The sequence below is a fragment of the Macrotis lagotis genome, chromosome 7 (genome assembly GCF_037893015.1).
Source record: "Macrotis lagotis isolate mMagLag1 chromosome 7, bilby.v1.9.chrom.fasta, whole genome shotgun sequence".
Taxonomy (NCBI): domain Eukaryota; kingdom Metazoa; phylum Chordata; class Mammalia; order Peramelemorphia; family Peramelidae; genus Macrotis; species Macrotis lagotis.
Window position 1 is genome coordinate 210,538,099 of NC_133664.1, and position 18,061 is coordinate 210,556,159.

At 40.3% G+C, this 18,061-nt stretch overlaps 1 protein-coding gene across 9 annotated transcripts in view; it reads left to right on the forward strand.

Annotated features, from left to right (window-relative positions):
* The first annotated feature begins 12,456 nt into the window (after positions 1 to 12,456).
* WNK1 (WNK lysine deficient protein kinase 1) overlaps positions 12,457 to 18,061 on the forward strand; it is a 161,587-nt gene continuing 155,982 nt past the window's right edge. For 3 of the 9 annotated variants that reach the window (XM_074194701.1, XM_074194702.1, XM_074194703.1), the window contains exon 1: positions 12,460 to 13,270. In XM_074194701.1, the coding sequence (XP_074050802.1) occupies positions 12,485 to 13,270 (786 nt within the window). In that variant the 5' untranslated portion in view covers positions 12,460 to 12,484. Of the gene's footprint in view, positions 13,271 to 18,061 lie in introns of all 9 variants that reach the window. The other 6 variants (XM_074194705.1, XM_074194711.1, XM_074194706.1 and 3 more) reach the window with 3 other exon arrangements.

The window sequence follows — 18,061 nt, forward strand, 5'->3', positions numbered from 1 at the left end:
TGGAGCAAAGTATAAAAAAATGAAATTAAAGCTCCTGAGGAAATAAATTGGGAGAACAAAACATTTAGGACAAAAGATATCCTTATTCAAGTAATGATCTCTCTGAAAAATAGAGCTAATCTAAGCCAGTGATTCCATGGGATAATAAGACATTTTAGAAGCTCTTTAAGTCTCAAGTTTTCTTTTACCTGACATATATAATGGATTTTTCTCAAAGATGAAACCTTCTTGGCCTCTCTGTAGCCCCTAAGCTACATGTCTGAGATTGTTGCTATTTCTCCCAATAATCTTAATTCTGACTTTTGATTCATCCAGCTTGGCATTTTGCATGATGTGCTCTGCATTTAAGTTAAATAAATAAGGTGACAATATACAGCCTTGTGTTGTATTCCTTTCCCAATCTTGAACCAATCTGCTGTTCTATGTCCAGCTCTAAATGTTGCTTCTTGATCTACATATAGGTTCCTTAGGGAGACAAGGAATCTGAACTGGTACTCCTGTCTCTTTGAGGACTTGTCACAATTTGTTGTGATCCACAGTTAGAGGCTTTAGTGTTTTTAATAAAGCAGAAGTAAATTTATTTTCAGGAACTTCATTGCTTTCTTCACATTCCAGCAAGAAATTAGAGCAGTTAGAAGGGGCTAAATGCTAGCTAATGTTTACATTATATTGTGGGGCAAAGAACACATGTTCATTTAGAATCCCATTATTTTCATACAGGGAATTAAAAAAAAACACAGGGCCTAAGGGCAATATTTTGTTTGATAATTTAAAGAGAGGGAAAATTAGCTGGGGAAAAGAAATAAATTATAGGGAAGAAATGAAGAAGGAAAAAGGTGATTACTTTTTCTTATAACTAAAGTGTGCTAAAGGAAGGGTATACAAACATGAAGGAGGTATGGAGGACCTGGGCATCACATAAGTTTCTGTCTTTTAAAAAAACAATTAAAGGAGGACTGATCATACACAAACACACACACTCACACACACTCATAAGTTTGGTTTAGAAATAAATTCAAAAGAGAAATAGGTAGGGACAGTGAGTGGGATTTAAGAAGGAGAAAGTAGTCATAAATAAAAAGAACTTCAGTTTTAGAAAGTACATCTGAAAGGAATATTTGAATGCAGAGAAAGAAACTGTAAGGTGATAGAAGAGAGAAAGGAGTAGAGGAAGGTGAGACCATTTCAATTAGAGTACTAATACTAATCACATTCCTTTTCTTTTTTTTAAAGTTTAATTTAATTTTATTTAAGGCAATGGAATTGATTTGCCCAAGGTCACACAACTAGAAGATTACCAAGTGTTTGAGGTCACATTTGAACTCAGATCTTCCTGACTCCAGGGCTGGTTCCCTATCCACTGTACCACCTAGCTGCCCCCACATTTCTTTTTCTCTTCTGCTCTATTTTTTTTTTTTTTTTGTAAAGAGGGAGACAGAGTCAAAGAGTAGAAAAATTACAAGGGAATAATATGGAGGGGAAAGCACAATTAATAATCATAACTGAATATGAATGGGACACACTCTCCCAAGAAATGTAGGTAGCAAAATGATTTAGAAAGTAGAAGCCAATTGTATATTTTGCCACAAGAAATATCTTTGAAATATGAAAAGTCATACAAAATTAAAATTAGGGATTGTAGCAGAATTTATTATGGCTAAAGGGAATATACAAAATGGGGTAGAAATTATGATTTCAAACAAGTCAACACTAAAAAAATAAATGAAAAGAAATAATCAGAGAAACCCATAATATACTTACTTAGAGGTACTAGAAAAAAATGAAATAATTTCAGTTCTGATTACATATCCATCAAATTACCTAACAACTACAAAGTTAAAGGAGAAGCTAACCAAATTTCAAGAAAAAATATACAATAAATAATCATGGAGGACCTACCCTACTATGTCATTTTCAAACATACACATCTAACAAGAAAAAATAACAATAAAAAAATTAAGGACACAAATAGAATTTTGGAAAATTTAGATACGATTATATATATTACTGAATGCTACTAGAAAGAAATCTAAATATTCTCAGCTGTGCATGTCATCATTATTTTTAAAAAAATTATTTATTTTGAATTTTACAATTTTCCCCCTAATCTTGCTTCCCTCCCCCTCCCCCCAGAAGGCAGTCTGTTAGTCTTTAACATTGTTTCCATGGTATACACTGATCTAAGTTGAATGTGATGAGAGAGAAATCATATCCTTAAGGAAGAAAAATAAAGTATAAGAGATAGAAAAATTACATAAGATAATGTTTTTTTTAAAAAACAGTCTTTGGTCTTTGTTCAAACTCCACAATTCTTTCTCTGGATATAGATGGCATTCTCCATCGCAGATAGCCCCAAATTGTGCTTGATTGTTGCACTGATTGAATGGGCAAGTCTATTAAGGTTGATCATCACCCCCATGTTGCTGTTAGGGTATACAGTGTTCTTCTGATTCTGCTCATCTCACTCAGCATCATTTCATGCAAATCCTTCCAGGCTTCCCTGAATTCCCATCCCTCCTGGTTTCTAATTGAACAGTAGTGTTCCATTATATACATATACCACAGTTTGTTAAGCTATTCCCCAATTTAAGAACTTTCACTCAATTTCCAATTCTTTGTCACCACAAACAGGGCTGCCATGAATATTTTTATACAAGTGATATTTATACCCTTTTTCCTGATCTTTTCAGGGTACAGACCCAGTAATGGTATTTGCTGGATCAAAGGGTAGGCACATTTTTGTTGCCCTTTGGGGCACAATTCCAAATTACTCTCCAGAAAGGTTGGATGAGGTCACAGCTCCACCAACAATGTATTAGTGTCCCCGATTTCCCATATCCCTTCCAACATTGATCACTGCCCTTTCTGGTCATATTGGCCAGTCTGAGAGTTGTGAGGTTGTACCTCAGAGATGCTTTAATTTTCATTTCTCTAATAAGTAGTCATTTAGAGCAATTTTTCATATGACTATGGATAACTTTGATTTCCTCATCTGTAAATTGCCTTTGCATATCTTTTGACCATTCGAAAATTGGGGAATGGCTTTTTTTTTTAAATTGGACTCAGGTCTCTGTATATTTTGGAAATGAGTCCTTTGTCAGAAATACTAGTTGTAAAAATTGTTTCCCAATTTACTACATTTCTTTTGATCTTTTGTCAGTGCAAAAGCTTTTTAATTTAATGTAATCAAAATTATCTAGTTTGTTTTTAATGATGTTCTCCATCTTTTCCCTGGTCATAAACTGCTTCCCTTTCCCTAGATCTGTCGGGGTAAACTATTCCTTGATCTCCTAATTTGCTTATAATATTGTTTTTGCACGTTATCATTATAAAAACTGAAAAAAAATTATGAGAATGTATAAACCCTCACAAATTAAGAAAAGCAGAAATAGTAAGCAAATCCTTTTCTGACCACAAAGCAACACAATTATAAATAATAATTGTCATTTGAAGAATTCAACTTAAATGAAAATTAAATGAAATAATACTAACAATTATAAACATTAAAGAACAATAATGGAAATTAGTTTTTAAAAAAATAATGAGATAATGTTTGTATCAAAACTTTTGTAGTATTTCTGCCAAAGCAGAAAAATGTATATTTCTAAATACAAAAAAAAAGTTGAACAGATCCAAGAATTAGGTAAGCAACTTAGAAAAAACTAGACAGAAAGAAAAATAATCATAAAAAAATTAAACATGGGGGCGGCTAGGTGGCGCAGTGGATAAAGCACCGGCCCTGGAGTCAGGAGTACCTGGGTTCAAATCTGACACTCAGACACTTAATAATTACCTAGCTGTGTGGCCTTGGGCAAGCCACTTAACCCCATTTGCCTTGCAAAAACCTAAAAAAGAAAATTAAACATAAAATAAAAATTTTGAAAATCAAAAGAGAGAAAATCACTGAATTGACAAATAAAGTTAGAAACTATTTTTAAAATGTAGACAAATTATTAACTGATTTGATTCAAGAGAGAAAGAAAAAACCCAAAATCAATAAAAAGAATGGTTCACAAAAAGAAAGTAAAAGAATTTGTTAGAAATGATTTTGCTTAATTATGTACCAAAAAATGCTTAAAATGAATGAATATTTATTTAAAAAAACCCTAAAACTAATAGAATTGAGGTAAAGCAAGGTTATATAGCAGACATTTGTAGAAATGCTAATTATTGTAATAAGAAAGATAGATTGGTGGAATAGGCAAAGGTAAAGAAGTGTATTTAGAAAACTCAAAACTTTAGAGAACTAGATAAAATAATTAATAGGTTTATTTAAGTAGCAGAGTATAAAACAAATCCACAAAAACCACTGGCCTTTCTGCATATTATTGCCAAAATCTAACAAGAAGAGAAAGAAAAAGAAATTCTATTCAAATTCCATTTACTGCACAATACATAAAATATCTGAGTGCCTACCTATCAAGAAACACATGGGCTTTGTAAGTCTACAACTAAAAAATACTTTATAAAAATAAAGGAAGACTTACATAATTAATTGTGTAAAGGTGGCCTAAATTAGTTTACAGATTTGATGTCATCCCAATCAAATTGCGAGAGGATTATTTTCTATCAGTAGACAAAATTATATCAAAATTCAGCAGGAAATTCAAGAGGTCAAGAATACCCCGTGATATAAGGGGGGAAAAATGAGAAGGAAGGTTGTCTAGCAGGATCAGATTGCACAAGTCATTATCAAAAGTATTTGGTACTACTTGGTTAAAAGAAAAGTTGGTCATCAGATCAAATAAAGTAAAAAAGACTCAGAAGCAATCACACATAGAAGCAAAACATTTAGTAAACCTAAAGACAACTAACTATTGGGGTATAGATTCCCTATATGGCAAAAACTCCTAGGAACATTTGAAAGCACCCTAATAGAAATGGAGTTTTGATACTAATACTTTGCATACCACAATAAATTCTAAATGAATACATGATGTAGATAAGAATAGAGATATCATTTACAACCGTGAATTTGGGGAAGAACTCTTAAAAATGAATTGAGGTGGGGGGCAGCTAGGTGGCACAGTGGATAGAACACTGGCCTTGAAGTCAGGAGTACCTGAGTTCAAATCCGGCTCAGACACTTAATAATTACCTAGCTGTGTGGCCTTGGGCAAGTCACTTAACCCCATTGCCTTGCAAAAACTAAAAAAAAAATGAATTGAGGTGATCACAAAAGATAAAATCTATAACTTTGGTTATATGAAATTGAAAAACTTTTGTACAACAAATTCAATGCCTGTAGAATCAAAACAGAGACAACTACTAAAAACTCTTCAAAGCAAATTTCTATCATAAAGGTATGATGATATATTGTCAAAATATATGAACCAGCAACTTTAATTTTCTTTTCTTCCTTCCTTCCTTTTTTTCTTCCCTTCTCTTCCTCTTCCTCATCCTCCTCTATCTCTCTGCCTCTTTTTCTGTCTCTCTCTCCTTCCTCTTTCTCTCTCTACTGCCTGTTTCTATTTCTCTCTTTGTCTCTGTCTCTGTCTCTCTGTATCTCCTTCCTCTCTGTTTCTGTCTCCTGTCTGTCTGTCTCTTCTCTCTCTCTCTCTTTCTCTCTCTCTCTCTCTCTCTCTCTCTCTCTCTCTCTCTCTCTCTCCCCACCCCGCTTCTTCACAGGGTCCTCATTGGCTAGTCTTTCCATTAAAAAAGAAAAAAAATATAGATTGCATGGGTTTTTGATGCTTTCTAAGTCTAAGAAGGGTACCAGGCTTGAAGACAGAAAAACTTATCTTCATGGTTCAAATTTGGTCTTAGACACTTAGGACTGTAAGTCACCTTACCCTGATTGCCTTATTCCTAATCTGTAAAATGAGCTGGAGAAGGAAATGAAAAACCACTCCACTATCTTTGCCAAGAAAATCCCAAATGAGAGCACAAAGAATTGGACATATCTGAGAAAACTCAAGTCTGTCAATGCCCATTTTATAGTTCTGTGACTGTTATATGTTAATTACTTTATGTGTGCATTTTCCTTTTAATTTTTATTTCAGAATGGCAGTTTCTTCATGTATCCACAATGTTTTGCTTGAAATCTCTATGTTCAGTGTGTTTATCACAATCTTTGTAGGTATTACCTTCATCATGAGTTCAAAATCAACTCATGAAACTCAACTCAGAAAATCAGAAAAATCAGGAGGTAAAGGCAAACAGAAAGAACATTCCAGGAATAGGAATTATTGAATTCTTTTGTGTCTATATTTTCTTAATATATATATATATGTTAAGAATTTTACAATTATTGATTCTGAAGGGCAATTTCATATCATTGTAAAAAGATTCTATTCTATAACATTGGTTATATAAAATTGAAAAGGAATATTTAATGTTTTTTGTGGAATCATATATCTTGATGTCATCCATGGAACTTACAGAAGTGTGCTAGAACCAGTTCCTATAGGTTTCTGAGAACTGATTATTAAATTTTCAGTGTGAGAATTTATACCTCAGAAATTGGCAAAAAAAATATCAGTTTGATTTACTGTTTTGTTTATTGTCTAGAATTAAGGAAAGAGAAAGAAAAACATTAATAATGTAGATCAAACTTTTAAGTGGAGGCAGCTGGATGGTGAAGTAGGTAGCATATAGGGCCTGGTGTCAGGAAGATCTGAATTTAAATTTGACCTCAGACACTAGCTATATGACCCCAGGTAAATTCCTTAACCTGTTTGCCTTAATTCACTGGAGAAGGAAAAGGAAAATCTCTCCCATATCTTTGCCAAGAAAACCCTATCTGGGGGTCAGAAAGAGTTGGATACAAGTGAACAACAACAAACTCAAAAATGTAGCATATGGGTATTTTTTTTTTTGTAGGGAATCTGGTTGTTAAATGTCAGCACATTCTCATGTGTATATCAAGCAATTAATATATTTTGTTTAATTCATTCTTTTACTTACAAGCCATAACTAGATCTAGTTAGGTGAGATGATAATGAATTCAAGGTGAGGCAGGACCATAATAAGGGTTATATTGTCACCCTGAAAATGTAATATTTTATATCAATTATTCTTGCTATTTCATTGGTAGCACATTTCATCTTTCAATTAACTAACTAATTAATTAATTAATTAATTTTTAGATATTTTTGCCAGGCAAATGGGGTTAAGTGGTTTGCCCAAGGCCACACAGCTAGGTAATTATTAAGTGTCTGAGGCCGGATTTGAACCCAGGTGACTCCAGGGCGGGTGCTTTATCCACTGCGCCACCTAGCTGCCCCAGTAGTATATTTTAAAAAGCCATTTTCTATGGGGACACTAAATATTCCAATTTTCCTATTATACTTGAGTCTTTTATATATTTGCAGTATATCAAAAAGTCATAAGGATGGACTGAGTCCTTTTTTCCTCTTCTCAAGGCTTTACATGATCAATAAGAGCAATGTAGGAAAGATAATATTTTGTGGTGGTTTATTTAATCATAATAATTAGTGTCATCTATTAGTAGCATCATCATCATTTTTGTTTTTGCATGTCATAAACTGAACATTGACTATGTCCACACTTATTTAGTTCTTCCTTCCTTCCTTTTTTCTTTTTAAAGTTTTTTTTTTTTTTTTGCAAGGCAATGGGGTTGAGTGGCTTGCCCAAGGCCACACAGCTAGGTAATTATTAAGTGTCTGATTTGAATTCAGGTACTCCTGACTCCAGGGCTGGTGCTCTATCCACTGTGCCACCTAGCTGCCCCCTCTTCCTTTATTTCTTAAAACAAACTTTTATAATTATTTGTTATAAAAAACATGTTTTAAAAATAATTTTGTATTCATGTTACCAGGACTTATGTTCACACAGTGAAATGTCAATGATTTTTTGTGGATTTATTTTGTTGTGGTCATAATGGTTCGCTCTGCCATCTTGCTAAAAGTGTCAACCAATAGCTTAAATAAAATAAATATCTGATCTTTGTATAGCACATTGCAATTATCAGAGTCTTTAGCACATTTGATCACAACTTAAACTGGGTCTTCATACATGCATACATACAGGGGAAAGGGTCATTATACTGATAAGTCCTTTAACAAGGAAACAATCATTCAAACTTATTTCAGTAGATTTAAGAGCTATTGGTTAAGAGGACATGTTGCTGGAACTTGTTAAGAAATGGAACTGAATACACCATGACCAGTAGTACTAGCTAAATGTAAAGAAAGAAGTCCTATAATCTTGATAGACAGATTCACCACAAATTATATTATCTAATTAATCATCTCAGTTGGGACCTCAATGTTGCACAGCAACACACTTCTTTTGTTTTCTCCTGTTGCCCACCTCAACAGTTGATGCAGACCTTTTTTCCCCCTCTTCTCAAGTTTTGGACATTCTCCCTCTCAGGGAAATTCAGGTCATTCACAGTGAACTTCCTCTTCTCCCTACTGCATACATGAAAACTCTTAATTCCTCTATTACAGTTATTGATTCCATTCTTCCTATCTCCAATCAATCAACATATCAACAAGAATTTATTAGGTGTTCATTATCTGCCAAACTCTGTGCTAATGGCAGGACAATCCCCTCCTCCTCAATAAGTGAAAATAGTCTCTGTCCTCATGGAGAACATTATAAACTCCTCTAGGAACTTGTATTTAAGATTATACTCACTTTTTCTTTTTTTCTATCGACTCTTTCCTTGATGTCTCTAAATTTGTCCTGCTCTCCGCTGTTCTTCAAATAAGGAGGTGAGAGGACTGGAAAGCTTTCGTGCAGCAGAGATGTGAGCTGGATCTTCAAGAAAATCAGAAAAATCAGGAGGTAAAGGCAAACAGAAAGAACATTCCAGGAATAGGAAACAGCCAGTGAAAATGTCCAATCACGAGGCTGAATGTTCTTCTTGACAGTATCACTGGATCTAAGATTACATAGAGGAAAGAGTAAAAAGATGATAAAGGTAGAAAGGCAACAACTGTTTTAAAAGTCATAGAGATGATTTTATATTTGGTCCTTGTAACAAGGAAGCACTGGATTATATTGAGTAGGGGAATCAGACTTAGGTTTAGGAAGATCAGTTTGGGAAGTCCACCAGAAAGCTAATGAAATTCATGGGACAGGCAGTTCAAGGGGATCTTGAGACAGTTCATGATGTGAGACCAGAATACAAGAGAGAAGTAGGACTGCTGGGCTAAAGGTTATAAACAGTTTGGTAACCTCAACACTCTCCTCTCATTCTCCCCTCTGGCCCCCTTCATACTGGTACTTACTTCATAGGACTAAGTGGGAGTGCTGGGCCTGGAGTCAGAAAGACTTATCTTTCTGAGTTTAAATCTGTTCAGAGACACTGAGTAGCTATGTGACACTAGGGAAAGTCACTTAATCCTGTTTGCCTCAATTCCTCATCTGTAAAATAAGTTGGAGAAGGAAACGGCAAACTGTTCCAGGACCTTTTTGCTAAGAAAATCCTATGTGGGGTCATGAAGTATTGGACACAGCTGAACAGCTCCTGTATAGAAAAGTAACTTTCCTTAAAAGCTTTTTTTTTTTTGGAATGATTATTTTTCAAAGTAATACCTGTTCAAGAACTAGAAAACTTGGCTTGAAGAACTATAATTGAGTAATATCCATTTAAAATCATGTTTATTCTCTTCCTACCTAAAATAAACTGAAGAGAGTTACTGTTAATACTAAACATAATATTAAAAGCAGAACAGATCTTAAGTACAAAGCAAGCATAAAAAAAAAATAATGGTAGGCAGCCCAAAAAGTAAAAACTGATAGTTTTAACAGTGGAGCCCTAATACAGTAGTTCCCCATTTAAAGTACAGGAAGTTTAAAAGTTTCATGACTTGAATCATCATTATAATAATAGTTCACATTTAAATAGGGTAAAGTTCTTTCCTCATAATAACTTCATGAAGTAGTTAGAGCAAGTATTATCACTACTTTAAGGACAAAAAAGCTGAGGCTCAGATGGATTGACTTTCTCATAATCTCATAGTTAAGAAGCTTCAGATTTTAGTCTTTTGCTTTTTTTCCCCCCACTGCTATGCGGGCTCTTATAGAATTATAGCCCGTAAAACCTCAGAGGTCATTTGTCCCACTCCCTCTTATTATAGAAGAAGAAACTAGGCCCAGAGTGATTAATTGAATTTGCAACTTGTTAGCATCCAATGGGGACAGGTAGACTTTTAGTCTAGCTCTTAAAAGGAGAAATTTTATCTTAAAAGAAGAAATTGTATCTTTTAGGTGCTAGCAAAGGCCATACAGTGGACAAGTAATAAATATTTTTTATTGTTTTCCTGCTTAGGCTAGCAAGTGGTGTGGCCAAAATTTTAGTAAAGAAAGATGAATGAATATAAATGAAATTTTGAGTTCTGCATTGTATTTTTGTAACTATTCAGCTCTAAGAGGAATAATTAACCTTTACCAAAAGTTTGTCAGTGAACACGAATTTTAAAACCTTTTTACAATTGTGGGAAAAGGACTCTAGAGATTAGAATAAACATTATCCAGGAAAAAAAAGGGAGTTAAGTTTGGTTATATGGAATGATTTTGTAAAATTCAGCTTCAAGGAGATTGTATGCTAGTAACGTATGTAGCTAAAAGGCCCAATGCTGAGCTGGCTTGCATAGGAGTATGTGGTGAGGAGGTACAGACGTTATACTATTTTTTAAATGCTCTTGGGTTTTCTGTTACAACAGATGGGCCAGGTCCCAAGTTTCATCTCTTTATTTGGTGACCCCTGGTGCTCTGAGTTGGTATAACTTCAAGTAAGAGCATGGACCAATGGGGCCCGGAGACTCCAGAGGATGCTCGCAAGTTAAAACGTTTCCTGTTTCAACTTTGTCAGTAACTAGTATTAGAAAAGAGAACAACATCCAAAACCAACAACCCCACCAAAAGAAACAATCAAAAACACAAAGTAAAACATATGACTCTTAAGTCATATGCACCCATGGAAAGAAAGAAGAGCAATGAAGGCCAAGGTAGATCCAAAGATTCCGTATTAGTGAAAACAGTTTTCTCTCTCCTTCCCTAACAATCCTCCTTCTCTGCCCCCAATGTCAGGTTTCAATGCGCTTAATTTGTTTTACTCTTTAATTAGGGGAAACTTAGATAGTCTCACCCCAGGCTCTCAGAAAGTTGTTTTTTTTTTGTATCTGAGATCTAGAGAAAAAGCTGAGAAAATGGCCTTACACTGGAACTGGGAGGGAGGGGGATAGGTTCTTCCCTTAATCCTTTCTTAGCACTCATGGGCGACCTTCCCGGCCTCCTCACTTGTGGTCCCGCTGGCGTTTGTGCCCTCACGCCCCTACAGTCACTGCTCTCTCCGTCGAGGCTGAACAACAGACCGTTTTCCATTGCACGGCAGCCCCAAGAGGGCTCTAGGCTCGGCGGAGCATGATGGGAGTCTCCCGGCTCTCACTCCTTCCTTTCTCCCTGCCCTCATTTTCCCCCCTTTCCTTCCTCCAGACGTAGCTCCTTGGCAGCGCGGCGTTCTGGACCGAGAGGAGAATCCACGGAGTCCAGCCAGCCCTCCCGAAGCATAAAGCGGGGCGACTTCTGGGCCGAACTACAACTCCTAGGAGACACCGGGTTTCGGGGCGCCGCGGAGCGCTTCGGGCATCGTAGGCCGCTGGCCCCAGTTCCCTCCGGGGCGCGGGCGGCGGCCAACTACGATTCCCAGGAAGGCGCGGGGCGTGCGCGCCTGCGCAGGGGCCGGAGGGAGGGAGGGGCAGTCAGGGGGCGGGGCGGGGCCGCCCCGGGTGGGGGGCGGGGCCGCGGGGCTGAGTGGAGGCTTCTGGCTCCCGGCGCCATTTAGCGCGGAGTTTCTCGGGCGGACGGGCCGCTTCTCTTCCCTCCGCCCAGCCCCACCTTTCCCCGTGACTGAAGGCGCCAGGTGGGGGGGTGACGACGCCCTCCCCCCCCCCCCCGCGCCCCTTCGCCCGATCCTCCTCGCCTCCCCTGCAGCCCGAGCCCGGGGAGCGGCGGCGCGGGAAGACCCTCCCCCCCCTGCCCCCGAGGCGCCCGGCAGCGGCCCGGGCAGCCAGGGCGCTTCTGCTGGGCCGCAGGCCGGCGGGCCCGATGGACGCCCAGTGAGCCCCCACCCCCCCGGCGGGGGCGCGTGTGGCCGCCGCCAGCCTCGCCGGGCCCCTCCCCGCGCCTTGGGGCGAGCCGCCCCCGGGGGGGGCCGCCGCATCCGCTTCCCTCGGAGCCGCCGGCCCGCCGCGTCCGATGACTGCGCCGCCTCGGCCCCTGCTTCCCGCCCGCTCGCCCCCAGCCGCAGGATGGATGCGGAGCGTGAGGCGCTGACGCCCTCGGACCAGCGCCCGGAGCCCCCAGCGACGAGCCCAGCCCCGCCGCGGCCGCCGCGCCGCCGCGCCCCCCAGCCGGGCCCCGCGGCCCGCGCCGCCGCCGGCCAGGCTCGGTGCTGAGCCGCAGCGGCCTCGCTCCCATCTTGCGTCCGCCTCCCGCGGCCGCGCCGCCCCTCCCCCACCCCGCGCCACTCTCCGCGCCGGCCCGCCCGCCTCCCGCCCGCGGTTCGGCCATGTCCGGCGGCCCGGCGGACAAGCACAGCGGCCCTGCGGGGCCCCGCTTCCTCTCGCCGCCGGCCGCGCCCCCGAAAAACGGCTCGAGCTCGGACACTTCCGTCGGGGAGAAGCTGGGGGCGGCCGCGGCCGAGCCCGGCGCCGGCCGGACGGAGGAGTACCGGCGGCGCCGCCACACGATGGACAAGGACAGCCGGGGGGCGGCCGCGACCACCACCACCACGGAGCACCGCTTCTTCCGGCGGAGCGTCATCTGCGACTCCAACGCCACGGCGCTGGAGCTGCCCGGCCTGCCCCAGCCGCTGCCCGGGGCCGCCGCCGCCGCCGCCGGCGCCGCCGTCTCCGGGGCCGCCGCCGCCGCCGCCGCTGCCCCGCCCGGCCCGGCCCCGCCGCCTCGGCGGGACGAGCACGCGGCCCCCGCCGCCCCGCCGGCCCCCCGGGCCCCGGCCCCCGCCGCCCCGGCGGAGCCTCCCAACGGCGGCCCGGCCGCCGCCGCCAGCGCCGGCCGCGACCCCGCCGGCAAGCCCGCCCCTCCCACCGCCGCCTCCGACCATGTGGGCAGCCGGGAGGAGCCCGCGGCCGCGGGCAGCGGCGGCGCCCGGGAGCCGGAGGAGCGCGGCCAGCCGCAGGACGACAACGAGGAGCTGGAGACCAAGGCCGTGGCCTTCTCCAACGACGGCCGCTTCCTCAAGTTCGACATCGAGATCGGCCGAGGGTCCTTCAAGACGGTCTACAAAGGCCTGGACACGGAAACCACCGTGGAGGTGGCCTGGTGCGAACTGCAGGTAAGGGCCGGGGGCTGGGCCCGGGGCGGGCCGGGGCGGGAGGCGCGGGCCCAGCCCGGCTGGCCGCGGCGGGGTGGGGGGGGGCTGGGCAGCTGCGGAGGGGGCGGCGCCTCCCCGCCGACTTCGGGCTCTGGCCTTGAGGGCCCGGGGCTTGCTTTCCGAGTCAGCGCCGCGGCCCAGGTTTTGAGGAAGAAAAGGATGCACCGACTGGAAGGGACAGGCAGGCTCTTCCTTCAAAACCTTATACTTCCCTCAGAGGTGTGCCAGGCGGATCTTCCCATCCCCGAGAGAAAAGTCTAAATTCCAAAGGCGTAAAACTCACCGCGCCTTTCTGTGTGGATTTGCACGCCGCGTCCTGGACGTGAATGTCACTTAATGGCTGCACACGTCCTTCCTTACGGCCCCTTATTACAAAAGTAGTCATTAGATTGAAAAATTTCCTCCTTTATCTATCGCTCCCCTCTCCCAGTTGAGGACCCTCAATCAGCATGAGGCACAAGAATGTGCATTTAATAAGTTTAAACCATATAGTTGCTAGCATTAATCTGATGCTATTATTTAAAAAGGTAAGCATTCAGTACACATTGTCAGGTGTACAGCTGCCCCCCCCCCCCCAAAAAAGTGCTTTTAGAATTGAAGAGTTTTGATTAGAAAAGTTCATTGGGCCACACTCCCCTAGAATCTAAAACATCATTATTAAACCCTTTTAAAAGCTCTTCTGAGATGATCACCATCATAGACAAAACTGTCTGTTCACACCTTCGTTGGCTACTACTGTCTTTTCCCGGTAAAAAAATGCTAGAAGTTTTGAGGCTTTATTGGATCATATTATCCAGACTATTTTTGAAAGGGCCCTATAAGGCCTTCAAATCTTAATGAAGTAGTAAAGAAATGGGCCAAATAACATTAGAATATGGAAACAGCTTAAATAGCTTTTAGTTAATAGCAGTTTGTGGATGAAATTCTTCTAATTAAAAGTTTAAACACTACTCTTGGCAAATGTTAAACTTTAAGCTGCAAAATAAAATTGTAAGTGAAAAATTGACATATAGTAGTTCAAAATAAATTCCTAACTGTAGAAACCCTTACCAGTTTCTGAAACTAATATTTCAACAGGATAAACTTAAGACCTAAATTGAATTTATTATAAATGATCAACTATCCAATAAATCAGTGCAGATTGAATGAACCCTGTCTGTAATTTATAGACAGTTGCTTGAAGCTCAGGTGATATCAAAACTTACTCCTGTATGTATACATATTTATGTATGTCTCAGAGTTGGAATTTTCAGCTACTCTCTGATGCTGGGCCCAGCATTCTATCAGTTATCCTGCACTAGGAAAAAAAAATTCTCCTTCTATAAACTGACAAATTGCTATCTGTTTTCTGCTTGAAGATCTAGTGAGAGAATAGCCAATAATTCCATTGGCAGCTCATTCTATTTTTTTTTTATTCTCAAAATATTCCATAATTTTCCCTAAATTAAGCCTGAATTTCTCTCTGCAACTTTGATCTGTTGCTGGTTGTATACAGAAGAAATACAAACCCTTTTCTACCTGAGAGCTCTTTAAATACACAATTGTTATAGTGTTCCATCCCTTAACCCAACATCTTTTTGTTCCATAGGCTTTTTCCCCAGTTCTTTAAACTGATATTCATATGGCATGCTCTCAGTTGAGGTCCTTAACTTCAACTACTCTCTCCAACTTATCAGTGTCCTTTGTAAAAATGTACATAGAAGTGAACATAGTCCTTCAGAGACAGTAATGACTACACACAGTAGGACTATCACCTTCCTAGCACTGGATTCTATGCCTCTCTTGAAAATTTAGTTTGCTTTTAACTCCTTCTTTTGATTGTCATACAACACACTTGACTTATTGAGCTTCCCCCCCCCCACTACTGCCTATTCCAAGTAGTACATCTATGAAGTTCAGATTTTTTCTTTTTAACTCGAGTGGGATCTTACATACACTTTGGATCTTCAATCTGATAGATGAGAAAGATTCTCAAAGCTTGGGAAATTTTATCATTTTTATCCCTATTCATTTTTTGATCTTAGATTCTGAGCACAAGATCTTTTTATATTCTTACTCTCGCCCAGTATATTAACTATCCCTCTGACCTTTATATTATCTTCATAGTTTGATAAACATGCCATCATTGTCTTTGTCCAAGACATTGCTTAAAATGTTAAACCATATAAGGCCAAACCCAGATCCCTGGGGTACTCAGCTAGAGACCTAATTTCAAAAGGGCATCAATAAATCTTTTAAGCACTTATGAAGAACTATGTGTTTGATGTCTTATCATTACTGATGACCATTTCTCTGTTGCTTAAAGCAGATCTTTAATTCGTCTCACCATGATATCTAGCTACATAGGAATAATATGAGAGACTGTTACTTAAATCTGTGTAAGCTGTCTCATTAGCATTCCTTTGATTTACTAATTAATCTTGTCAGAAAAAGATGTGAATTTAGTTTATTGATCTGTTTTTGATGAAGCAGTACTCACTCTTTGTGATTGTTCTTTGCTTTCCTAGATGTTCCCTAATCATCCCTTTTGGTAATGTTTTAAACTATTCTCCCAGAAATTAAAGTTCAGTTCTCTGAATTTTCAGGCTCTATTTTTTAAAATTATTTTTCACTGTAATACTTGCCCTGCATTAGTCTTTCTGTGACCCTTTAGGGCTTCTGCTCAGAAATGGTCAGTTCTTAGAGCAGAACATTTATGTTTGATTCAACTACAATCTAATAAACTCTAAATATTTTACTGTATGTCAGATATTGTGCTGAAGATTATGAAAGTGAAATAAGTTTCTGCCTCGTAGGAGTTTCTTTTCTAGTTGGGGGAAATCAATGTGTTCATAAATAAATATTGGAGATACATGTAGTGATTTTATTTTATTTTATTTTATTTTTTTAGGTTTTTTGCAAGGCAAATGGGGTTAAGTGGCTTGCCCAGAGCCACACAGCTAGGTAATTATTAAGTGTCTGAGACTGGATTTGAACCCAGGTACTCCTGACTCCAGGGCCGGTACTTTATCCACTGCGCCACCTAGCTGCCCCTACATGTAGTGATTTGATGGGAGAGGGCAGTAATGACAGTACAGTCAGGAAAGATTGTCTGAAGGAGATGGGACTTGAGCTAAGCTTTGATAGACTCTTGGCATTCATTCCTAGAGGTCAAGGTGCTTGTACAAAGGCTATATGCAGGAAATAGCAGGTAGGACAGTTTGGGGTGAATAGGGGGAGTAATGATAATATTCAGCCTGCTAGGATAGGTTGGAATTATTTGGTAATGAATTTTAATTTTATTTTGTTCTAAAGACTATAGATAGTCACTAAAACCCCTTCAGCAAAAGAGTGGCATTGTCAGACTTGTGCTTTAGGACTGTCAATTTGACAGGTATGTGTAAAGGATTAATTGTAGACAGCCATTGACTGGAGTTAGAAAGAGACCTTTTAGGGGTTGTCCATGAAGGCTGGACTTAATGATAATTAAGGAAGATGTGAATAAATATGAAAATTCAGAAATGAAAATGAATAGGAGATGTTGAAGAGGTGTAATCCGAAATAATGATTGGATGGAAATCAGTAGGAAGTAACTGTAAAGGAGAATGAAGAATGGAGGATTCCTGGGTCTGCAAACTTGAGTGAATGAAGTCATGAAATTAGGAGGAAGGGTGGGTTTATAGGGAAAGTTTTTAATTTTAAATGATTTAAATTTTAAATGATTTTAATTGATTTTGAGATATAGATGTAGTGTCTTTGTGAACAGTTGTAGTTTTTAATAGTATTGGTGCTCCCCAGACAAAGACAGGCCTCATTTTATGAGAGTTTCATTGATAGGTGCTTTCTTTATTTAACTTCTCCCTTATCTAGGATTTCAACTGCCTTGTTAGCCTTTTTTTGTTTTATCTTTGCATTTGGAAAATGAATTACTGGTTAAGAAAGCAAAATAAAATTAAGTAGTTCTACCTTCACTGCTGTCTGTGATTCTTGTCTCACTTATTCCTAGCAACAGAGCTATACTTTTGGGTTTGTTTTTAGAATTCCATGTAAAGCCCATCTCATTCCGAGCGGTATTGCAAGTGATCTTTTAGGGCAGTTCTGTGCTTTTACATTCTTCCTCTGTTACCTACTCTTGCTTTCATCTCTTTGCACATTTATTATTACAATTTTAAATTAGTTTTTGTGTGGCCACATTAGTCTCTTTAAATAGCTTTTCTTTATTGGAATTATTTTTATCTTCAGAATTTCACTCTTGAATTTTCCATTCCTTCTCAGCTGATTCCCAATTTATAATTTATGAACTTGGGCTCCTGATTATCCTTTCTCTTTGAAATGTTTCTCCACACTGCAGCCCACTTCACTCAGTTGCCAAATTGATCTTCCTAACGGGTAGGTAAACTCTTTCCCACCTTCCAATTTAGTTAACTCTGGTGGATATAGGTTAGAGAACATTGACCCCCAATATGAAATCCTCTGTTGGATATTCAAAGCCTGTCATAACCTGACCCCCTGCCTACCTTTTTAGTTTTTCTTTACCTATTCAGTGACCCATTGACATTGGCCTCCTCAGTCTTTTAAACAAGATATACATGTCCTGACTTATTTTACTGGTATTTTTACTAGCCATCTGGAAGTCTTAGATGACAAGTCTCAGTTAAAGTCCCTTTCCTTATCTCCCTTTAATTCTAGTGCTTTTCTACAGATTATCTCTAATTTATCATATGTATGTGATATATGTTTGGACATGTTTGTCTATTTTCTCCTTCAGTAGAC